Source organism: Aethalodelphis obliquidens, unplaced genomic scaffold (assembly GCF_003676395.1).
Source record: "Aethalodelphis obliquidens isolate GAN/ISIS:26980383/991018 unplaced genomic scaffold, ASM367639v1 scaffold33, whole genome shotgun sequence".
Lineage (NCBI taxonomy): Eukaryota > Metazoa > Chordata > Mammalia > Artiodactyla > Delphinidae > Aethalodelphis > Aethalodelphis obliquidens.
The window spans coordinates 9,582,181-9,608,642 of record NW_020837977.1 but is presented as its reverse complement, the minus strand read 5'-3'; the positions used below and the strand labels follow the sequence as shown (position 1 = coordinate 9,608,642).

The window sequence follows — 26,462 nt, the reverse complement described above, 5'->3', positions numbered from 1 at the left end:
TATTAACTTATAGTTTTATTACTGATATAAAAGAAAACTTCAAATACTGTACAGTGAAGTGTGCTGTAGAACTCTATATAGATGGAATACACTATTACCAATTATTTATTACTCAAGTGTAATATATACAGCAATCACAAAATCAGAAAATAATGGATAACAGCCAGTGCTTTAGGGATGGTAGAACATCTATACTATTTTATTGAGCAGTTAAAGCACTTGCTATTTAATTTTTTCTAAATATTTACACTATTACACTTATTTTTACATATTCTTAATAACATTTCCCTCTAAAAAGCAGACTCTCCAGCTCTTGGCACTAATTCTTAAAGTCAAATAAACCTGAAAATACTGACAACCTTTTCAGTCCTTTATTGCTCTACCACAGGCATAAAAGCTCAGGAAGGGACTTGTGCATTCTAAAGAAAAGTATGCAATACCTTAAAATTTTTAAATACTAAGTAATTGATACTCACAAGCAGATAACATCAACTAAAACTTTTTTTTTACTAGTTTTCCTTTTCTTTTACAAGAGAATCATCGTATTAATATTATACTAAAAAGCATGTAGACTCCATAATTTAAAAAGTTAAATGTCAGATATACAAGTAATGGCATTTTCTCCAATAATTCACAATTTTTACAATTTCTGCTATTTTGGAGCAAACATTAAAATTCTCACAATTTAAGTATCATTAAATATGAATTGAAACACTTAGCATCTCAAAGAATTATTAAGAATGGCAGAACTTACAATTAACTACAAATCTTACATTGGTGATATAGCCCCTTTTGTTATTTCTTAAGTAAACATTCTACTGTGGTATGTTTTCAAGTGAATAGTTCTGGTTTGAAAAATTATATTAAGAGCCTTGAGGTTATGCAATTTTGTTAAATTACATGATAACCTGGAAATGTAGGATATATCTACCCCAACTTAGAGTATGTATCTCACTACTACTGTTATAAGAGGTAATTTTAAATTCATATTAAGATGAGTGGAGTTTAATCTGATTTTGCAAAGGTTTTTATGAAAATCTTAATATGGAAACCTTGTTTTGAGAACCATGAATCTCTCAATATCTGCTCTGCAATATTTTATGTCTGGGCCAATTAAAATTCCTGTTTGAAAAATGAAGACCAAATGGTATTGATATTCTGAAATAAACATTTTATGATATTGTCACTATATTGACCAAAGCTTAATTAAAGACAGAAGTTGTAAGTTTATTTCATACTTAAAGGTTGGTTAGTAGTGAGGTCTAAATTTTTTAGAGAAATGTTCACTAGCAGCCAGTTATTAGTAGGTAACTACATAAAATAATACTGTTATAAACTTTGCAGTTAGTAGCTAACATGTGATGTCAGTACAATTCTCAGAAACCTGTCATTAGTATGTGAGTTGCTAGTAAGTGATCTTCCCTGAGGTAAGAGACCATATGCAAAAGTTTGCTAATTTCCAATAAAGTTAGATTCTTAAAAATAATGGCAATAAGGACCTGTGTGGCTGGGAATCATAGATGCATTTCACTTTGTTATCTTAATTGCAAGCAGTAGGCTTGACTGTAAAAACGAAACTAAAAATCATCAGAAGATATAAAGCAAGTTTCACAGTCAATAGCACTTGCTAAATTTCTCAGGTCTTGAGCTTAACATTTTCCAATAAAATACCTGAAATATAGTGAAAGGAGGGGAAATGGGCCTTAGGCTTGCTCTTTAACTAGTTCCTGAGTAACCATTCCCTTGGAGTTCGTTATATTCTTGCTCATAATATTTGACAGTGTCTTGTTTTCTTCAATTTCAACCAGTTTCTCACAACCAGTATTCTAGACACACATCATCTTCAACTCTACCTGGACTTTGGGTCATATAGTCAACCTTGGTATGACTAACTATGAAATGGATTAGTGAAGAAAAAAATTTACTTCAATTTTCAGTTAAACACTGCAAATAGAATTTAACTATAGGACTGAATTAGAGTTATAACATTACATGTAGGGCTAAGAAAATATTTCAACTAATTTATGATCCCTAGGTTGGACTCAAAGTTGCGGATGTCCTGGTAGTATTAAAATGGTAGTACTAATAAAATAATCATTCCTATAATTATGTATTTGATTATGATAACCATATGGAAGGGCAAACGATGGTAGTCAAGAACTTAAAGAAATTCTGCTCTAAAACTTTTTTGTGAAGATGATACCTGGCCCACTTCTCAAAAACCATTAATTACCGCAACCAAATTTCAGTTATCTAAAATAATTTCAAGAAACCTGACCATTCTCAGAATCGAGCTTTTTATTCTTTATCAAGGGAGAACCCAAACTATTATTTTAATGTTCACACCTAACCAGCTTCTAAATAGCACTGCTCTGGCAAGAGAAATTAATAGTGTTGTCAAAGATTAGCCTGCCTTCTAATGTTCACAGGTGCATTCTAGTTTGACTAAATGCAAAAGTATTTAATAGGGAGATAAAATGTGCATCTGATATTTTTACTTTATGCTATGAAATTATATTTGTCAGTTATTAACTAAACATACCGAGCCACAGGTGAAGAAAATATTTGTTAAAAGGTGATTATATCATTTACCTGGAAGCAATGCATTCGTTTGTTAACCAGTTTTCCTGTATTTAGACTAAAAAAAGTATGTGGTGATGGAGGGGCAGGAGGGTGTTAGTGGCTGAAAAAACCCAAAAATAATTATAGTGGTTAGTGATATTTGTAATTTTTAATTTAACACACAGAAGTCACCTGTACTAACCAAATGGGAAATATTATTTGGTAGCTGCAGTTCTTTATGCAAAACTAGTACACAATATAAAAGTTCTAAAATTTCCTTATATTTATAGACATAGAGAGAGGTATCTGAAAGTAAATTTAGAAGAAGAATGGAGACAATATGGTTTTAAAAATGTGATAATGTGATAAAACTAACCCAAATATGTATCTTGCTCAGATATCACCTGCAAAATATCTAGAGTCTCCATTCTTTCCCTATTCAAAATAAAGTAGTTAACAAGTGAATTCATCAGAGATACTTTCATAGAAAGAAACCAAAAACTCCCTTATTTGGAAACACAAGTTAAAGTTCTGTCTATATTCCTTATGAATCAACAGGTTGACATTTTAAAACACCTGATAATATAATTTCTGATGTACATTTTCTTGAAATGCAAATGGTTCTGCATCTGTTAACACGAGCAAACAGAGAGAGCCAGGCTTTAAATGCTCTAGATAAGAGACTGTGTTAACATACATTTTGTCTTTCATCCATTCAAATTCAACTTAATTTCAGTGAACAGAGGAAAAAGATGGATTAACGTGTACATTTCAGAATACAGATTTGCAGAATAGGATAAAATAGTGCAATACCAGTCTCAGGATAAACATTCTTTAAGGAGTAAACGTGAAAGCTGCTTCTTGAGGAAACTGGCACTAAAGATTTGATGAATACACTATTTAAGCAAATGCCTGGTTGATCAGGGTATGACGCAGTCAAATTTGCATCCAAATCCAAGTGAAGCCAACAAATGAAGAAAATCTTATGGATTCTAAGAAAAAAGGGAAACATTTTTGGTTCAAAGGGGCTCAAATACATTTAGCATATACAAGCTTAAATACCATTGATCAAAATTGTAGAACAATGTAACTCATTCATAAAGATAAATTCTTATTTATAAATGCTCTGTGAATCTGACAAACTCTGAAAATTAGAGATTAGCTACTGCTACCATTATTTTTATTATTTTCTACCACACATTGCAATCAACTTTTCTGCAAGATTAAAGGACAAAAATTTGGTAGTACTTGACCAGGCCAGGATTCAAAATAATGGTAACATATTATCAACAACAGAGCACACACTTGGCTGTGTTGGCTCAGACAGCAACATTACTGAATCACATTGACTTTATCATTCTAGAATAGTTATCTTCCCCAACCTTGCTCAAATCAGCAAAATGTTATATCATTACACTACATTCTCAAGATAGTTTCACCAAGAATATATATCTCTATGAATGTGTTCATGTTCACAAAAGTGTCAGGATCCCAGTGTCTAATATATCCTTTTATGAATTTCAAGATACAATTTACTTCAGATAACCTTCAAATTTACATAAATCCTTTGACACGCTAATAAATATGTGGAATGGTTACCCTGATGACATCAACATTAGCAAAATCTTATTTCCCCCCAGCCCTAGCCTTTTCAGAAATCAAACATAAGTAGCAAGAGAATTTTCATGTTTTAAACATTAAGACTTTCATGGAATTAAAATTACAGTGAACCACATATATGGAAGAAAGTCATTTCAGTGGATCTAATAACTAATTTATAGGAATTTAGAGCCAGCCTGGGCAGCAGTATATTAAAAGCTATTGCCAATCACACACTTGCTATCATGCACTGAATAACAAGATATAATCTTTGAATTATATACGTACAAGATTTTTAATGACTAATCAAGTTATGTGGCCCAGCCAACAAATATTACATGTTCACAATAAACATTCTGCATTTATTAGCCTCTAATTAAATCAAGAGTGATCCATTGGCTCAGTTGTGTTTGTCATCTCAGCATCTTGACTATCCATCTCTTCAGGCTCCTCCACGGAATTTCCCTTTTGTGCTTTTGACCTTGTAGCAAGTGCTGCTCCCAGTGCCTCTGCCACACAGCCATCAGTTGTTTCCGTGTTCAAATTTTCAGTGCCACCAGTTAGAGAAAAAGATTCAGGTAAGCCAGTCTGAAGACTCCCAGACTTCACAGAAGGACTCACAACTTCGACGTTCCTTTGAGGAAGATCAGACAGTGACTGCTCTGTACTTTGATCCCGCAAGTGCTTGTCCATCGACGCCTGAATAGAAGAAACCATTTCCTGCAATTTTTTTCGCTGGGCCTCAACCATATCAGGATCAAGCTGCCTGCTGTCTCTCATTGTAACTACTCCAGGAGCTATTCGAATAAGCTCACTGTTACTAGGAGCAGCTGTGAATACAGAAGGCTCTGTTTTAATGGAACTACTAAAGTGTGTCCCTGTGGTCTGCTTCCTTACAACTGGAGTTTCCCTAGCTCTTGGCTCAAGGTGTGGGGTACTGGATGCAGTTCCTAGAGAATGCCCTTTTCCCTGAAAGGCAGTCACATTATGAAGCTGCTCGGATTTCTTTTTCACTACTCCACCACTACCTAGTTTTAATAACCCATGTGAGGGACTTGACTCCCTACTTCTTGTCGTAGCCTCTGCTCGAACCTGACTTACAGCCTCTTTGACTAAATCTTCAACATCAGGACCGATGGGGAAATGTCCTGCAGCATCCACACACAACTCCAGCCTATCTTCAGAAGCATTATAGACAAAGGTTTTGCCAGGCAGATGTGGAAAAGTGCAATGCTTGCCATCAGCCATACCTGAAGAGAGGAAAAAGAATTTAACATATTAAAATCTTACTTGAAAGGTGTAGTAAAGACAATTATAATTGAAATAGTAAACTTCCAATAATAATTTACAGGTAACAGCTTTCAAAACAAACTTAATTAGCAAATAATTTATTACACTTATTAACAGAATTTAATGCTATTACAAAAAAAGAAATACCACCATAAACCTTAATGTAGTTTCCCAGGGGATTTGAAAAATATATATCATTAACCTATCACAAGGTTAGGAAAGTTAGGCTTGAAACAAACCTTTTGTTAGGCTTGAAACAAACCTGTTTGTTAGGCTTGAAACAAACAGCTTGCATAAGAAAAACACTAGCAATTGTGTTAGTAAAGCATTTGCTCATAGTAAAGTAATAAGAAAATATACTTTCATTTAGTAAAATTCAAATTATAAACTTTAAAAATACCTATAAGGGCAAAGTGTTGTGTACATATGTTGCGCAGTGTGTTGAATTAAAAATCATAAGTGATTCTATTAAATTACAGAATACCAGAATAAAAGTTTTCTCTGTGTATATATATGTATTTTTCACAAATATAAAAAGTATGAACTTTCAAAATAAGATACTCCATATTAAATAGGTGTGGAGGCACATTTAGGAAAGCTAGGATTAAGGAAGGCACTGTGACTTAAGTATAACTGGAAGAACTGACATTTGGTTACAAAAGATTAATAACATTGTATTCAATTCAATTCCTTTGAAATAGTTGTACTTCATGTTACAACTCTTATTCCTCTCTGGCAGATCAGAACCACCAAAACAAGAGTGAGTTATGGATGCTCTTCAAATGGCCCAGTGTGATATACTTTCTCACAGTCAATGCAGCAGTAGAGGGTAAGAATTTTAAAGCAGGCTTCCCTTTATTTTCTAGCTGAAGAGTTTGATCTCACTACATGGTTATTTCAAATTTTTATACTTTTTCCAGCCTGGGCATAAAAAAGTTGCATGTGTGTTTTAAGCTATCCAATATCTTTACATTTTAAGTATAGACTCCAAATATGCAAAAATAAGGGTTTTCAACTTTTATGAAACCACAGATTTTCTATGTTTAAAAAAAATGAACTTTTAATAATATATGGGTATGTTTATGGCAAAATATAAAGGCAAAAGCAAACTAGTTTAAAATGAATGAGACTGTTAGTAAGTACTACAGAAATTCAGAGAGGGGAAGGATGAGTGAACTCTGGAATGCTTTGTGGGCACTTAGGTAGTCTCTCTCCAGTTTTGCAGGTTATTAAGAATAGTCCCTTCCTCTCTGAAAAAAGCTACAGAGTGGTTCTAATGTATCTTACTGTGAATGTTCCAAATAATCAGAGAAAAAAACAACTTCAAATGAATCAATACCATATAGTAAGTTCAAATAAACATTCATTTCAGTGATAAGTGAAAATCTAATGAGAATTTCCTCTTGGCACATTTTTGGCAGAGAGAACTGACAAAAATAGATGTACAAAAATTAAAATCAGAGATGTCTAAATAGTACCTTTCAGAGTACAACCCTTAAATCAGTTTACCTTCTACCAATCCCCTACCTCAGAGATCTGTAAACCATAGCTCAGGAAACAAAGGTAGCAAAAAAGAGAATTTTGAATGGTAAGGCCAGGGATGCCCCAAGGAAAAGCTTTTAAACAATCATTTCAATAGATAACAACTATTGAGCCTCACTATATGCCAGGAGCTAAAGTAGACCCTGAAGATTCCAAAATAAAATGTAATTGTTAGGAGATGGAGACGAGTGTCAATAGACAATTATAATGCAATCAGGTAAGTATAACAATGAGTATAGTACTTATTTCAACTAATTATTTGAGGATTATATGAGAACACATGCAAAGCACATACCACAGTGCCTAATATACATCATGCAGTCAATAGTTTTAATTTCTATATTAGATCACAAGGGTTTGTAGTCGTTTCCAGGCTGCTACTGTGATGCTTTCCCTTGGCTATCCCTGGAAAGAATCACGGTCCCACACGTTTATCACAGTATTATTTACAATGAAACACTGGAAACAATCTAAGCTTCAACAAGAAGAGAAGGGTTAAGAAAATTACAGTCTATCTACCTGACAGAAGTAATATGCAGCTATTAATACTGATATAAATAAGTAACCTATGATGCCTCATTGACACAGTAAAATATGCATAATACAGGAAAATAGCAGGAAGCAAATCTAAGTATTGGAATTACAATCATGACCAAAAAATGCATGTATAAGACAAGTATTTAGCAATTATAGGTGATATTCCCCATTTCTATAGTTTCTAGACTTTTTACATTATTAAAAAACCTTAAAATATATGTTGAAAAATCAATACAAATACTGTGTTGTGATTAAACAATCATTTAGGTTTTATATAACTTATATAGTCCTTTGAATTTTAAGAATCAAGGTGTATTAAAATTTCTATATCATATATCAACAATTCTATTGCACATATACACCAAAAGACATGTATAATAATATTTATAGCTACATTCTTTCTTACATCAAAAAACTGGAAACCACCTAAAGTGCATCAGAACAATGCATTAATTAATTTAAAAATAACTTTCCAAACATAAAGAATAGGAATATTAAAAGTCTATCTGTTATATTGGGCAATATGTCTGTTCAAATGTAGATATAACCATCCATCTGTTAGGGTGGATTTGAACAAAGTAAGAGAATTATGTTCTTTTCCAATTTTTGGAGGGTATGGGTGTATGTCTGGGGGTGAGGAGGGCTTGTTATGCTTTGATTCTTTGACCACGGGATGATGATAATGATTTGCCACATGAATCTGTCCTAAAAATAGAGGTAACATTTTACCACAAATATCAGATGAAATTATATTTTGAAAGGTAAAATGATTTTCTGATGGTGACCCATTTCAAATGGCTGTGTTACAGTCAAAAATTTTAAAAATAATTCTGCAAATAACAGCTGATATTCTAATAATAACAACAAACATTAGCTAAGTATTTATTAGGTACCAGGCCCTTTGCTAACTGCTTTATGTGCACAATCTCATTTGATCCTAATAATAACCCCGATATTATCATACCCACTTTACAAATAGAGAAACTGAGACTTAGAAGTCACACAGGAATAAGTAGTAGAACCAAAATTTAGTATCAGATGTTCCTACTCCAGAGCTCTAAACTCCCTCCTAATAAGAATAAATACCACAGGTAACATTTAAAAAATATAACAGCTCTACTGACATATAATTCACACACAGCTCACCCATTTTTAAGTGTACAGTTCAATGTTTTTTAGCATATTCAGAGTTGTGTAGCCATCACCACAATCACTTTTAGAACATTTTCCCAGAAAGAAACCCTGAACCCATTAGCAGTCACTCCCATTTCCTCCCCCATCCCATTCCCAGCCCTAGGCAACCACTGATTTACTCTTTTTGTCTCTCTAGGTGTGCCTATTCTGTCATTTATATGACTTTTCATATAAGTAAAATAATACAATATATGGTCTTTTGTTTCTGGCTTGTTTCATGTAGCATAAGATTTTCAAGGTTCATCAGTGTGGTCTGTATCAGTACTGCATTCCCATTCCTTTCTATTGCCAAGTAATATTTCATTGTATGGATATATCACATCTTACTTATCCAGTGTCTAAGTTGATAGACATTTGCATTGTTTCCAGTTCTGACTACTATGAATAATGCTGTTATGAACATCTGTGTACAAGTTTTTTGTGGACACGTTTTCATTTCTCTCGGGTATACACCTAAGAGTGAATTGCTGGGTTATATAGTAGCTCCATCTTAAATCTTCTGAGCAACTGCCAGACTTTCTTCCCAAGCGGCTGCACTATTTTACATTCCCACCAGGATTTCCTTGCCCACCATTCTTAATATCTGTCTTTGTGATTATAGCCTTGCTAGTGAGTATGAAGTACTATCTCATTGTGGTTCTGATTTGCATTTCCCTATGGTTAATGATGTTGAGCATCAGTTCATGTGCTTATTGGCCATTTATATATTTTCTCTGGATCCTTTGCCCATTTTTAACTGGGTTGTCTTTTTACTGCTGAGTTCTTTATATTCTAGATGCAAATCTATTATCTGATATATAATATGCAAAATTTTCTCATTCTGTGAGTTGTTATTTCACTTTCATGTTGGTGTCCTTGCAGCACAAAAATTTGTTTTTATTTAGCTACATTTTTTTGCTTGCACTTTTGGTGTCATATCTAAAAAGATTTTGCCTAATGCAAAGTCAAGAAGTTTTATGCCTATGTTTTCTTCTAAGAGCTTTCTAGTTTTAGCTCTCATACTCCAGTTTTTTAATACATTTTGAGTTAATTTTGTATTTGGGGGAAGGAGAGGTCAAACTTCATTCTTTTCCATGTGGATATCCAGTTGTCCCAGCCCTGTTCACTGATAAAACTATTCTTTCCCGCATTAAATTGTCTTAGCATCACAGCTAACATTTTAAAAATAATTTCAAACCAAAACCAAAAAACTATTTAGAAAATAATCAAGAGCGTCATCCCCACACCACCCACCACAACCCTCCCACACACAAAAACAACTGAGGGAAGTTATTTTCAGTCCTATGAAAGACAGTGCATACTTACCCCAATTACTAGGAGCCCTATCATCAATCATAATTAAGTAATAACTTTTTAAAAACCACTAACTGGGGCTTCTCTGGTGGCACAGTGGTTGAGAATCCGCCTGCCAATGCAGGGGACACGGGTTCGAGCCCTGGTCCAGGAAGATCCCACATACCGCAGAGCAACTAAGCTCGTGTGCCACAACTACTGAGCCTGTGCCCTAGAGCCTGCGAGCCACAACTACTGAGCCCACGTGCCACAACTACTGAAGCCTGCGTGCCTAGAGCCCGTGCTCTGCAACGAGAAGCCACCGCAATGAGAAGCCTGTGCACCGCGACAGAGTTGCCCCCGTTCGCTGCAACTGGAGAAAGCCCGCGCGCAGCAACAAAGACCCAACGCAGCCAAAAATTAATTAATTTATTTAAAAAAAACATTAACTGGTATTGATATATTTCAGAAGGTAGAATGAAGTGAAAGATGGAAAGTTATTTAAAAAAAAAAAAAAGATGTAAAGTTAAAAAGAAAGGGATGCAGGGCTTCCCTGGTGGCGCAGTGGTTGAGAGTCCACCTGCCGATGCAGGGGACATGGGTTCGTGCCCCGGTCTGGGAAGATCCCACATGCCGCAGAGTGGCTGGGCCCGTGAGCCATGGCTGCTGAGCCTGCGCGTCCAGAGCCTGTGCTCCGTAACGGAAGAGGCCACAACGGTGAGAGGCCCACATACCGCAAAAAAAAAAAAAAAAAAAGGGATGCAAAAAAAAAGGCAGGGGGATGCTCAGAGAGAAATTTATAGCTTTAAATACTTATATTAGAAAACAAAAATTTGTAATCAGTAATCTAAGTTTCTACTTAAAGAATCTAGGAAGTGCAAATTAAATCCAAAGGAAGCATAAGAAAGAAAAAGTAAAGATAATAGCAGAAGACAAAGAAAATGAAATGAGGAAAACAATGCAGAAAACCTATAAAACCAAAGCTGTTTCTTTGAAAAGATCAATAAAACTGATAAACCATTAGCTGGACTAGTCAGCAAAACAAGAAAGGCACAAATTGCCAATATCAGAAATGACAGAGCTATAGACCTTGAAGACATTAAAAGGACAGTAAGGGAATATTATAAACAACTTTATGCCAATAAAATTGATAACTTAGATGAAATGGACAGATTTCTTGAAAGGCAAAACTAACAAAGCTTATTCAAGAAGAAAGGAATAACCTTAAGAGCAGTCTATTAAAGAAATTAAATTCATAGTTAAAAACCATCCAATAAAGAAAACTCCAAGCACAGATGGCTTCACTGGTGAATTCTACCATTTAAGAAAGAAATAATATGAAAGCTATTACAAAATCTACCAGAAAACAGAAAAGGAGTGAACACTTCCCAACTCAATTTTCTGAAGCCAACATTACCCTGATTAAACAGTCATTACAAGAAAACTACATATCATTATTATGCCTCATGAATACGGTCACAAAAACATTCAACAAAATATTAGCAAAGGGGCTTCCCTGGTGGCACAGTGGTTAAGAATCTGCCTCTCAAGGCAGGGGACGTGGGTGTGATCCCTGGTCAGGGAACTAGATCCCACACGCACAGCATAACTAAGAGTTCACATGCCACAACTAAGGAGCCCGTGAGCCACAACTAAGGAGCCCACCAGCTGCAACTAAAGGAGCCAGCAAGCCACAACTAAGGAGTCCGGGAGCCGCAACTAAGGAGCCCACCTGTCGCAACTAAGACTTGGCACAGCCAAAAATAAATAAATAAACAAAAAAATTTTTTTAATGGATTATAAAAAAAGAAAGAAAAGAATCCAGCATGTGACATTGGTTCAACAGTCAAAAATCAATGTAGTTCACACTATCAACAAACTAAAAAGAAAGCCCTTATAAGATCATTTCAATAGATGTGGGAAAAGAGCACCTGATAATATTCAACATCCATTCACGATACTATAAAACCATCAATAAACTAGGAATAGAAGGGAATGTCCTCAACCTGACAAAGGGCATTTCTGAAAAGCCTACAGGTTTGAATGCTTTCCACCTTAGACCAGGAACAAGGCAAGGATATCCACTCTCACCACGCTATTCAACAATGAATTTATAGCCAGTGCAAAAAAGCAACAGAGGGCTTCGCTGGTGGCGCAGTGGTTGAGAGTCCGCCTGCCAATGCAGGGGACATGGGTTCATGCCCCGCTCTGGGAGGATCCCATGTGCCACAGAGCGGCTGGGCCCGTGAGCCATGGCCACTGAGCCTGGGCGTCCAGAGCCTGTGCTCCACAATGGGAGAGGCCACAACAGTGAGAGGCCTGCGTACTGCAAAAAACAAAACACAACAAAAAAAACTAATACTACCAAGTGCTGGAGGAATACAAAATGGTCCAGCCAATCTGGAAATGGTCTGGAAGTTTCTTATAAAGATGAGCATATACTTACCACATTTTTCAGCAATCCCACTCCTAGGTATTTACCAAAGAAAAGTGAAAACATACGTCCACACAAAGATGTGTACACAAATGTTTATAGTGGCTTTATTCATAGTAGCCAAAAACTAAAAACAAACTAAATGTCCTTCAATTGGTTATGGAATTTTTAAAATGTGATACATACATACAATGGAATAATACTCAGCAATAAAAACAAATAAACTACATGCAACCAGACGGATGAATCTCAAAAGCACTAGGCTAAAAACTGAAATTGACAAAATTTTTCTGTAAAGGGGCAACCTGGTAAATATTCTAGGTTTTGCAGACCATATAGTCTCTGTCACAACTATTCAACTCTGCAACTGCACTGCGAAAGCAGCCACAGACAATATGTAAACATGAGTGTGGTTGTGTTCTGATAAAACTTTATATACAACAGGCAGTGGGCCTGGTATGGCTCACGGGTAGGAGTTTGCCAACCCCTGTGCTCAATCAAAGAAGCCGACACAAAAGGTTAAACGATATGGTCCCATTTATACGGTGATATGAAAAAGGAAAACATATAGAGACAGAAATCAAATCAGTAGTTGCCAGAGCCTAGGGGGAGAGGTAAGGGATTAATTAGAAAGGGGCACAAAGCGACTTTTTTGGAATGGTGGAAATACTCTATATCTTGATTGTGGTAGTGGTTACGTGACTGTATATGTTTGTCAAAATTCACATGCCTGTATTCCTAAAAAGGGTGAGTTTTACTGTATGCAAATTATGTTTCAATAATCCTATCTTAGGAAGGAAGGAAGGGAGGGAGGGAGGGAGGGAGGGAGGGAGGAAGGAAGGAAGCAAGGCAACTGGCCAGCTGGCTATTCTTTGGTCCCCAATTCAATAAATCAAAAGAAAAAACATTTTTTGAGACAATCAAAAATCAAGGAAATTTAAACACTGACTGGATAGTTGGTGATATCTTAAAAATTACTGTTCATATTTTTTAGATGTGATAATGGTATTATGGTTATTTTTTAAAAAGAAAAAAAAACAGTGCTTACTTTTAGAAATACATACTGAAGTTCTTACAGATGAAATTATGTCTGAGATTTATTTCAAAACAGTCCATTTGAGATGGGGTAGGTAGAAATGTACTGATAATTATTGAACCTGGGTGGTAGGTAAATAGGGGTTCATTACATTATTCTTGCTACTTTTATGTGTTTCAACATTTCTACAATAGCCAAGTTGGGTTTTGTTTTTTTAAGAAGGAAAAAGAAGTGTATGAGAAAGAAAAAAACCAAACAAACATAAAATAGAGATTATGTACTTAATATCTACAGAGGTCAGGTAGGTAAGAAAGTGAGATAAGCCAGAGTGATAAAGTCTGGGGCCAAAAGTACTCACATCAAATTTTTGATAAAACACATGGGGTCCAAACATACATACTGGCAACCTCTCTCTTGAAACTGTGAAGATACAGTTATACACTTGCACATATCTTTATAAACAATGTATACCCAATGTGAAAAGAGGTTAAATGTAAAGTGAGCTGTTTCCTAGAATCCAGAAAATACTGAGGTATATAGTAATCACAGTCAAAACACAACAACAAAAAAACACTGTATTATCTGGTTCTGGGACAGTCACTAGCATTATAAACAAATCAGCCTCTAATTTCACAATTTGTCTTTAGTTGTTAAGGATCATATACATAACTTAAATGAGAAAACAGGAGAAAGAAAGTGAAAGGAGATTTTTAGTAATATTATAGCAGAAAACGTAGCTGACCATATCAGGATAATAATCCATTTTAACTAGGCAGACTGATAAAGAAAAATATATACCTAATATTAACACTGGAAATAGTTTAATAAGAATATTATCTGAACTTTCTTAATCTTAGAATAGCTTGAGTGGAGATATTATCTAAGAATAAAATCAGAAAGCAACTATACCCATGGTTTTCTTCATAATATTGTAGAATACGCCACCCTGCTGGAACATGTGAGGAAGCCCCTTTGCGTAAGACCATACATCTTCTCCTGTAAAATAAAGATACAGTATTAGCAACTAACAAGAGAGTTCAACCCAGGCTTGCTTTAATATGGATTAGCCTTGAACAGAGATCGCAAGGCAGACCTCCCAAGTGAGTGATGCAGTCTGGTGTAATACAACATATAGGAAGCAATATGGAATGAGGGAACATGACTAGAAAATGCATGGTCCATCTAAGATGGCAGCCATTGCCAAGTGCTGTCATGGAAGAGTAGAGGCCCAATGTTTCAATATCAAATGGCATTTCAAGAGAAGCCAGAAATCCAGGTTTTTAATGTTTAATTCTCCCCCTTTTTTTTTTAATGTCTTCTATTTATTTGTTTATTTATTTTTGGCTGTGCTGGGTCTTCACTGCTGCGCGCAGGCTTTCTCTAGTTGCGGAGAGCAGGGGCTACTCTTCATTGCAGTGCGTGGGCTTCTCATTGCAGTGGCTTCTCTTGTTGCGGAGCACGGGCTCTAGGCGCACGGGCTTCAGTAGTTGTGGCACGTGGGCTCAGTAGTTGTGGCTCACGGACTCTAAAGCGTAGGCTCAGTAGTTGTGGTGCACGGGCTTAGTTGCTCCGCGGCATGTGGGATCTAACCCATGTCCCCTGCATTGGCAGGAAGATTCTTAACCACTGCACCACCAGGTAAGTCCCCCCATTTTTAAATGTAGGAACTAATTCAAAAATGTCTTTAGGGGCTTCCATGGTGGCGCAGTGGTTGAGAATCTGCCTGCTAATGCAGGGGACACGGGTTCAAGCCCTGGTCTGGGAGGATCCCACATGCTGTGGAGCAACTGGGCCCATGAGCCACAACTACTGAGCCTGCACGTCTGGAGCCTGTGCTCCGCAACAAGAGAGGCTGCGATAGTGAGAGGCCCGCACTCTGCGATGAAGAGTGGCTCCCGCTTGCCACAACTAGAGAAAGCCCTCGCACAGAAACAGAGACCCAACACAGCAAAAATAAATTAATTAATTAATAAACTCCTACCCCCAACATCTTTAAAAATAAAAAGTGTCTTTAAAGCTGCACGAGTCAATACTGGGCATATTAAACAAAATACATATGAAGACCCAATCCAGTTCAAAGTAAACTAGTATGCAACTGTGGACTAGAACAACAGAAAATGTTACAGAAAGATACTATGTTTTTAAAGTAGAATATAAAAAATATATTCTATATTTAGGTTAAAACTAATAAAAACAGATGGAAAGGGCTAGGGAGAAAAGTAAATAGGTAGACTGAAGATAAGTAATTAATGTATTTTGTTGTTGCAAAGTTGACTTTTTAAAACAGAAATTTAGGGGGGAAATGACCTATTGATGAGATTTAGAATAAACATTAGAAGCCCACAAAATAGCTATAAGCAACCCACTATTTCACAAAAACGTTGTTTTCAAGAACATCCTTTGACAGTGCCTATTATCAATAAGAAGTTTCAAATAAAAAGTTAAGAATGGGGTCTTCCCTGGTGGCGCAGTGGTTGAGAGTACGCCTGCTTATGCAGGGGACTCGGGTTCGTGCCCCGGTCTGGGAAGATCCCACATGCCGCGGAGTGGCTGGGCCCGTGAGCCATGGCCGCTGAGCCTGTGCGTCCGGACCCTGTGCTCTGCAATGGGAGAGGCCACAACAGTGAGACGCCCGCGTACCACCAAAAAAAAAAAAAAAAAAAATCTAAACGGGTGCCAAAATAGTAAACTCCTCAGAACTGAACACCTAAATACTAGTAAGAAAAACGATGTTTCTTAATATTGATACTTTACAAACCCAACTATTCCTTACTTAAGCAGGCAGAACTCTAAAAAGTAATAACTCTATTGAACTGTTTATCAACCTTGTGTTTTCATTATCTACCTAAGAATTATCCATTATCTTCCCAATCTGCCTCAACCATGATATTTGCATACTACAGATATACTGTTTATCTGTTTACATACTATATGTATATCTGTACTTTTTTCATTAAATAGAGTAAGATTTATTTTACCCTCCCCCAAGAACCAATTTTCACCCCCTTCAGACCTATATGGCCCCAGTGAGCATGGATACTCTATTGCTTTAAGGGAAGGATAGATACCACCTAAATCTCTATTGTCTACCCAGCTCTGATCAGGCACTTCACATAATTTCGTTTTCTCCTCCTAACTGAGCCCAATTTTACAGAAAAAGAAACAAGCTCAGAGAGTTTAAATATTTCTCGCAAGATCAAATAGCTAGTAAGCGGCAAAGCCTGGATCTGAATCCTGTATATCGTTCCACAGCTTATACCTTCTCCACTGATACTAAACCTCTACTAAAGGTCAAATCATGTTACAACAAATTTGGCAGAACTCTCCATACTCTCTTCTTATAGAAATCCATGGCATCAACAACTGGTTGAAAGAAAAACTAGGCAAATTATTTCCTTTGGTATATACACACTTCCACTGAAGTCATGTTTGTTAGAAACAGAACCAAGAAAAGGGATCAGAGATCAGGAAGCAAGGATTGTGACACTGCACAAGTCCCCCATCAGTCACAGATGGCTCTCTGCTACATTTCTCTCCATTCCTTCTACAACTGACCTGGTTCAGGCCCATCTCCTGCCTGAAGCACTGCCACCGCCTCAAAACTGGTTTTCCCTCTAATCTTACTCTCCTCAAATCTCTACTCCATACAGCCTTCAGAGTTAAACCTTTAATGGTTCCACCAAACCATATGGTAAGTCCAAGCTCCTTTCTCACGGCATAAAAGGCAGCCTAAGATTCCTTACCCTTGCTCCTATCTCACAGCTCTCTCATCATATCCTAACTTGATTTCTACAAAGCAACACCACCAAATTGCTCCAGTTCCCCAAAGACCAGTAATAGCTATGTATTCTTTAAAACTCAATTTAGGTGTCACTTCCTCTAGGATTCCTCTTCAGTGGTGGTTAGGTAGGTACCCTCCTTAATGCTCCCATGCATATAAACACCATAGCCCTGATCACACTGCAGGTTAACTCAGTTTACTTTTCTGTTTCCCCTTCTAGACCAGAAGCTTTTCAGAGTCAGGAAAAGGTCAGTGGCCTATTTCACTTTCTATTCCCGGGCCTGGCACAATGCTGGAGAGCTAGTAGCACTCAGAATTCGTGAAATGAATACTAGCATAAATGAGGTTTTTTCTTTTAATAATGCCTGAGAGATGTCCATGAAAAACTTAATTGAAGCAGCACAACGACAACTGCTCTTTAATGTTATATGGATAAAATGTTAACTAATGGTACCATCTGTACCTCTTCATGAATCTAATAAAACAAAATCATAGCAAAAACAAAAGTAAAGGCTTTTAGGTACAAACTTGCAGTTATAAAATAAATAAGTGACAGGGATGTAATATACAACATGGTGACCATACTTAATAATACCATATTAAAACTGCTTAAAAAAGGGGGAGGAGGAATAACTCTTCTACCATTTCATTGGAAAACAAATTCTTAGAGAACAGGACTAGTCTGGTAAAGCATCTAACAAATACTATACTAATTCATATTTTTCTGTTAGTCTCCAATTAATTTTGCTTTATAATTCAACTGTTTCTTCATAGTACAACAGTAAAATACTTATATTGAACATACTGCATATATGTATAAATGTAGAAAAAAGTCTATACCACCACCATAGATAAGCTCTGTTCATACCTCGTCTTCCTTGAATCCTTCCTAATAGTCTTCAGTTCCCTCACCTGAACAGTAGTTATTATATATGGCAGTGATATTATGGATGTTTTTTCTTTTGGTTATCTAATTTTTTTCCTCTTTAATAAGAGGTAATTTTTTTAAGTATGTTAAAATTAAACATTTTAAAAATATCATTGTTTTTCTAATTTTTACTACTAGTAACAAAATCATGGGTTAAAAGTGAGTTTAAAAGGTCATCGTTCCAATTTTCTAACTTTAGATATTTTAAAAAGCAATTTGAAGTTTCAACAAGTGAGTAAATTTTAAAATCTAACATCTATATGAAATATATTATTAAAAAAACAAAACAAATAAAAAATATATGAAATATATTATTAAGTTCCCCCCCAAAATACCTAAGTTAATTCTGAACTCAGGTTCCTATTACCATAAAATAAACTGACCAAAATGTAAATTTAAAGTAGGAACATAGGGCTGTTTCTACTAGAAGAATCCTAAAGGTATTCATTAGCTGAGAAAAATTGTTGCCATCTCTCCACCCTTCCTGCAGATCCTCCCACCTAAAACTGTATCTACCTTATCAATAGTCAAAACCATTTCTAAGAAAGGCATGCTTGTTTCTCTCCTTATACTCAGTCCCTTAAGTGTCTTTTAGTGTCATCATCAGCCATTGAAAGATATATTTATCTCTCTCTCACACACACACACACACACACACACACACACACACACACACACACACACAGAGTCTGATTCTCTCTGGGGAGTGCAAATGTTAAAGAGAACTACTATATTCTACTTTATACATACTTGAGTTCTTTGAATTTTTAAAAATAATATTATCTTATAATTGAAAAAAATGTGAAGGAATAAAGGAAATAGAATTGATGTTTAACTTAATCTTCAAAGTATGATATTATAAAATCACCATTTATCACTTATGTCATAAATGGTGATTTTATAGTATCATACTTTGAAGGTACATATTTACCTTAAGATACACCTATATGCATTCTTTTTATTCAACTTTATGACAGCTCCCCCATTAGAAATATGCTGTCTACAAATCAACTGGAAGGGTTACCAGAGTGTATGTTAAGAATAACAGATGCATTAAGTCCTATCTAGATTTGAAACGTCCTTCACCCAATATTTGAAGAAAAAATTCAAGATGCAATGATATTCAGACCCCAAGTCATCTTAAAAATAAGTGTTTGAATACCACGTGTGATTTTGGAAAAGCCCAAGGCAGTTACTATGAAATTATAAAATATTGTGTAATTTAAAAATGTATACTAAAAACTCATACAGTTCTTTAAGAAAGACAGAAGGTATATAAAAATCACACAAGTTTCTCAACCCCTGAAAGGATGCTAACCTTTGTAAGTAAAGTGGGGTAAATATCTCACAAATAGCCTAATTCCATTACAGCAACTCTGACAAAGTATGTATAAAACTGACAAACCGTTTTTCACAAATCTGTCTTTATCTCTTAAAAGAGAAAATTAACTAAAAAGTTAGTGGAATACAATATTAATAAAAAAGAAATTAGCCTAGTATTCACGGTGGATGATGTACTACTATCTATCATATCTACCACAAAATAGAATCCACAAAAAACTGGTCTATAAGAAAATTTAATTACATATTTTGCAATGCCAGAGTTAAAGTCACTCACATACTGTATAAATAATGAAGATAACAGTCTGAAAAAACTGTTTAATAATGTCCAAGTGGTCTGGATAAAGCAGATTAAAATCTGTGAAATATTACAGGTAGAACACTGTTATTTCATTTTAAACTACCATTGTTAGATTCAAAGTGACTAGTTCCATGAACTGAGCAAAAGATTGATGTACTCACTTAGTCTCGTTGATACAAATAATAATAGATATAAATTCTATTTAATAAATATCCTACTTAAAAACAGTAGATAGGCAACACACACGTCCCTGGCTATCAAGAAGTCAGCCTATTTAATGAAGACACATAATCCTATATCTATCTATCTATCTATCTATATATATATATCCCCCATACTTTTGTAGCTTTCATCAACAGATCTCCAGCTTCCTTTTCTCTATGTATAAAAATTATAAATGAAAACTATAAAAGTATGGGATGCCCTCAGTTGAGACCCTGCAGGTAAGTTTATGGAGGGCAAGGACCATGTCTCATTCATCTTTGTACCTACACCACAATCTCTAGCTCACAGCAGATGTTCATTTTGCTGACATAATCTGCATTCATTCATTCAACAAGCATGTACTTGGCACCTAATAAGTGCCAGGGCCTGTACTAGGTGATAAAGTATTTATCGGTGAATAAAACAGGCTACTGTCTCTGCCTCTGTGGAATTTATAATGGGGGAGGCAAATGAGTAAGTAAACCAACAAACAAGATAATGAAAACTTATAACAGGTGCTAAGAGGGAATTGAACAGGGTGCAGTAATAGAGTGGTTTAGCAAAGGTCTCTCAAACCCTTAGATAAGGTGGTCAGGAGACAACCTCTTTAAGAAAGTGGTATTAAAGCCTTAACCTAAGTGAGAAGGAGGCAGCTATCTGAACAGCAGAAAGCTTGATGAGCTATTTTCTAAACCAACATACCAGCAGCTTAGCTCACATTTGGTAATTCACAAAGTTATTTCTGCACTTTGAAATTTGCAATTTTCTAAATAAACCGTCATTTTCCATTTTCCAGCCCTCTCCAATCTAAACATCAAGAGTTCCTCAGCACTCTTTACACAGGGCTGTGTGTACTTACTTAGCTAACCCCAAACTGACATTTTTACAAACCTATCACTTTTAATTAAGAACATCTTCCAGGGAATTCCCTGTCAGTCCAGTGGTTAGGACTCTGCACTTCCCCTGCAGGGGACATGGGTTCAATCTCTGGTTGGGGAACTAGGATCCCACAAGCCAGGGGGCCAAAAAAAAAAAAAAAAATCTTCTACGTAATTCAAATACAGTTATGAGAGAATTAGAGGTAGAAAACTAATGTCTATAGAGGAACTAATACAGGCCAGGCACTGTCTTAGTACTTTAAAGCAGAAAGTCTCTCAAGAACCACCACCATAAAATTAGCAAAACACTTTTTATGCTTAAATTCTGTGTCAGAAGTAGAAGTGGGAGACTTAAAGAAATGTGTGGGTTTGTAGGGGCAGCAACATAAATGCTGGAGGTGAAGAGGGAAGAGATCGTAACAAGAAGACGTTATCTCGGTCAACTCATTGCAGTCCACAGTCCAGTACTCAGATATTCAGGTCCAGAAACCTCAATCCAACCTCAAAAAGTGACTAACTGTAAACGAGAATTATATTTTACTAATTTTCATTATGAAACATATTATGCTGACCAGACTTTTAGACTACTGATCATAATCTCACCCGTGCCAAATTATTAATCTACATGGAGAACACAGCCTTCCAAGTGAATATAATCCTCACCTGCACTCTCACCTGTATTATCAATACTTACATCAGGAAGCTAAATGAGTGATCAGACTAGATGCTTGGTGACTGTGCAATCAGTAAAAGGATTCAGATCTTTGAGCCAGGCCACGGTGAGGACTGATCAAATACTCCTGCCCCTCAATTGAGACTACCTTTCTAGTTACCAGAATTTTCACGAACCCCAGTTGATGTATCTTTTCCCCTTGTATAGCAGTGTATAAACATTGCCAAACTCTGCTTTTCAACTCTTTTTCAGTGTTCAGTGCTGACCATCCATTCCATTTCTGCTGACACAGCCTTTCTTTGGATATGTTAATGTCATCTATTTAATTCAATCAAAAAAAAACATTTCAAAGTGCCCACTCCCTGCTGGGCATCATACCAGGTGCTGAACATCCAAGGTTATATATGAGCCACATCCTCAAGAGTTCCTCTTCTATGGAGAAAGACCTCTTTTCCTGTTTTGACCTGGGAGATTGTTGGTTTTCTTAAAAGTGCCTTCAGCACATATCTAAGTTTATCCATTCTGTTATTAATGATGTTATTAAATTTTCAGAGTTCTGGGAGTACTTTGCTGTTGCCCTATGTACCAACTACAAGGGGTATCTTGTGGATAGGAGGCAACTGAAGTACTACTGGGGAGTTAAGCAGCTTGCCTGAAATCACTAAATTAACAAGTAGTGGAGCTGGAATTCAAATTCTAGGTCTTTTTCACTCCAAAATTCACAATCTTTTCCTTTATTCCACGCAGTCTCTAAGAAACTAAAAACTCTTAAGAGAGAGAAAAAATGCAAAGTGCCTAGCTAGTACATTTCTTGACATAGCCCCCAATTCAATGACTATGTCTGCCAAAATAAAGTCAGCAATATTAAGTTATAAATTTGTATAGGGCTTTTAGATCCCCTATTAACTACTAGGCCCCTAAACTTAACAAGCCAGAAATAAATAATCTTCGTTTTGGAAGGTCAAGGACCAGTTCACTGATATTTAGTACTCTTAGAAAACACAATCAAAACCCAGATCACTTTTCCAGTTGAAAGCTCTCATTTCAGCAAAAATAAGGCCCCTCTAATATGTAATGTATTTCAATTTTACTTCTATTTCAAGCCTTAATAAAGCATATTAACAGTAATTTAAACACAAAGATTAGTCAATAAAAATAATGTAAAAAGTACACCATTGGATTATTTCCCAAATCATCTAAAGCTTTAAATCATATATTTGATTGATAATCTATTTTCCTTTAATTTGTGTTGAATTATTAAAAAGAAATGCTTCTTAAGCAACACCGTTAATATCTACCTCGGTTCCTTATGTTTCTCCTCAGTTATAATAGTTCATTACAATTCATGGCAAAGAGTCACTGAGCAAGGAAATTACTTAAACACAAATCCTAATGTACAAATAAGAAAAATGTGATGAACTGGGAAAGGGAGAACAGGAAATGGATGAGAGAGACCATTAGGTGGGAGTACAGTGAGCATATAAACCCAGAAACTGCAATTCATCAAACAGGAAGTCCTGAAATCACATGACACGCAGGAAAATGAAATTTAAAAATAAATGAAAAGGGACAAGGTGGGCAGGCTCAATAGAGCCAAGGGGGAAAAAATGAAAAAGCCTTTAAATGGATCCATTACAAGCCTATTTTTAAAAAAACAATTACAAGAATACGTTATATTTAAATAATCTGGTGACAATTAGGGACTACTTTCACTTTCTTAGTTACGTTTTCCTAATATTTACTCAATAGAAAATCACACTAACATCTATCCACTAACTGTCAAAAAACTAAAGAAAATAATTTTCTTCTAAAATATATAATCAGAAAGTTTTTAGGATGACCATTTTTTTCCATGAAGACATCAGAAAAACTCAGCATATTACATTCACAATTAAGAAATACTGTCTGAGTTAAATTGATCTTACCCATTAACGTTGCTAAAAGACACAAGGAGTACATTTCTTTGTCAGCTTGCTCCTGAAGTTCCTTAGATGACAGTTTACCAGTGACAGCACTCTCTTCTTGTTTCACAGTGTGGGCCGAGTGTGTTGCTGCAGACTGACTCCCTTCGGCTTTACTTTTTAGAATCTCTATTGTAATTCTGTCACCATGTTGTAAAGGAACTGGCTCCTTTTCCATTCCTGCCTGGGGTGGCATTAACTCTTTAGGAGGAAAGCCATATCGAATACACTGTAAATATGGAGGAATGTTGAATTCTCTGGCTATGCTTTCCTGAAGTTCAAAAAACGTTGTTGAAGACTTAAGTGTAACCATGGACTGTCGTCCATCATTAGTTGTTATTCGGATCTTCTTCTCCTTAGAAGTGGTTGGTGAATAGGGAGCCTTGGTAGGGGTGGCAGGTGCAGAGGAAGGACCATCACGAACGGTACTGGGAGAAACAGTCCTGGGCTGCCCCTTTTGTTCTTGTTTTAACTTCTCTGTTTTTCGTTTCTGCATTACAGAAGCCTGTTCCGTAATATTCTGTTGAATAGTTCTTTCAGTCTTACTCATATTTAACTCCTCCTTGTGCAAAGTTTTTGTTTTCTGTCCGGTAAGAATAATTTTAGTTGGGAGCTGGGACTCCGACTCTTGTCCTTGTACGTCTCCAACTCTTTGGGCATGAGCACCATCTATATTTACAGGAGTATAATCATCAGGATTCTTTTTGGCAGTCTGATGCAATATAGTGTGGACAACTTTCTGAACCAGGATTTCACTCCCAAATTCACCTGGAAAGTGCTTGGTAACAAGTTTCATGGCAACATCGTAAACATTACTATTCAAAGATGCATCACTTTCATACTGGAACCAATATACTGTTTCTCTGACCACTCTTCCACCCCATTCCAAAGTAATAGGAAAAGCTTCTGGTAGATTGTCATACTCTTTACCATCCCAAAAATGTTTGAATCCACAACCACATTTGCCACCAGTGGACCTAGCATTAGTTCTGTCCCCATCCAAATACACAATAGACCCATCTCCTCTGACTCTTCGCACAGATGTGCCATGGCACCAATTACAAGCTGTCAGGTTACTCAATCCGTAGTCTGGTACCAGAACATCTTTCACTGAATCATATGAGCAAACCAAATTGTTCAAGGGAAAGCTATAATTTTTGTCAGGCCTCAGCTGTCCATGAGTACTTTTTGCCAGGTTATACAGTTTCCCTCCCGGAGCCAACCACTCTGGAGGAACATGAAGTTCAGAAAGGGCACCACAGAGCAAACATTTGTGAAGGCGATTATCCATTACTGCTTTTTTAGCAGCTGCTGTGACTTCTTCAGGCTGAACTCCTATCACCCCTGTCCTCCTGTAGAAATACTGATGGACATCAGCCACCAAACTAGGATGGATACCATGTATGTCCATAAAGACTTCTTCCATAGCAGCAACAAGCCTAAGTAAGTATTTATCCTGCAAACTTCTGTCTCCTCCAATAACACAACCACCGTCCTCCTCAAGTTTGATGTACTTCTTAATGAGGTCCTGAGGCACACCCCATGCTTTAGGAAGCAAATTCATAGGCAGTTTGGGCAAAGCAGCCCCTTTTATGCCTACCAAGGGGATATAATGGTTTCTACCAGAGCTACTCCAGGCAATACAGATGGGTTTGTTCAAATGACCATCTCTCCCAGTGCACTTCTCTGCAGGGATAAGGCCTGGCAGAAAGGTGGCTGAATAATCACCAGAGCTTCGCATGCCACTGAGTGAATCTAACAGAATAATCGGGCGATGCAGCACATTGGCAAGGCCAAATATGTGGATGTTCCTCAGGCCCAAGGGAACACCCTCAGGTGGTACAAACAGAGGGTCACACTCATTGATAATGTCCTCCCACTCAGCGGCATCAATGAAGTCATGGAACAGGGCTTGATATCGGGCCAGGTGCTGCTGAAAGTGCTGTTTAAGATTCTCTCTCAAGGCATGCCAGAAGAGCTCCCGGCCTACTAGAGCCCGGGACACAGCATGCACCAGGCAGTGTCCATCCCCGTCCACATGCACTGGAATGAGGCATTCCTGACTCTTATTGGCCCGCTTGATGTCCTCAAGTGTGTCATGCAAATACAGGAGGCTTCCGGAGCGGTCCTTGCCATAGCCCACCGTGTTCACATGCTCTGGTTCGATGAGGAAGGCGCGGTCCCCCAGTAAAGCGCAATCGAACAGCTCGCCCTGGTTCATGTCCCGGAGAAGCTTAGCCCGGCCTGTCTGCTTGTCCATTCCGTAGCGAGCTAAGATGGGCGACAGCAACTTGCAGTGGTAGTTGGAAAGGCCCATCACCTTTACCAATTCCGTGTTCTTCTTGGGTGCCCCTGTCACCCCGAGCAGCGCGTTCCGCAGCAGGTTGTGCAGCACTACGTCCGGGTCGGTCACCTCCTCCACCCCCAGCAGCTGTTGCTGCTCGTGCCGCTGTCCGCACTCGGTACACTCGATGCTGACAGAACCGGAGGCCGGGAAGAACAGACGCGCCTGGCACTTCGGATCCGGGCAGCTCCCGGAGAGGATTCTCCGGTCTCTCCGCTTCGAGAGCACTCCCGGAGCAGCCGCCGCCGTCGCCGCCAGGGACGGCGGAGTCTGCGGAGCCTCTGGGGGAGGAGGCGGCGGCGGCAGCGGAGGCGGCGGCGGCGGCTGAGACATAGCTCTCGGCTCCCGAGTCTCGCTCCGCGTCCCAAGCGACCCTCAAAGGCTCATAGCCAGACCCCCGCCGGCCCGACTCGGTCTAGTCCAGGCCCAGGGCGAATCACTTTCCTTTCCCTACCAGCTCCTCCTCCTCCTAAGCGAAGGCGGAAGCGCCGGACGTTGTTTCTCTTCTTGCTTCTCCACTACCGTAGCCGTTGCCCCGAACGTAACGGCCACCACCCTAGCCCGCACTCACACTCACTCGCTCTC

At 37.4% G+C, this 26,462-nt stretch overlaps 1 protein-coding gene across 1 annotated transcript; it reads right to left on the bottom strand.

The window, feature by feature from the left end:
• VCPIP1 (valosin containing protein interacting protein 1) lies at positions 1 to 26,462 on the bottom strand. The gene is made up of 3 exons (XM_027127979.1): positions 23,498 to 26,462; positions 14,376 to 14,462; positions 1 to 5,411 (listed from the first exon to the last, which is right to left on the bottom strand). The coding sequence occupies exons 1-3, from the start codon at positions 26,208 to 26,210 to the stop codon at positions 4,543 to 4,545; spliced, it is 3,669 nt and encodes a 1,222-aa protein (XP_026983780.1). The 5' UTR covers positions 26,211 to 26,462; the 3' UTR covers positions 1 to 4,542.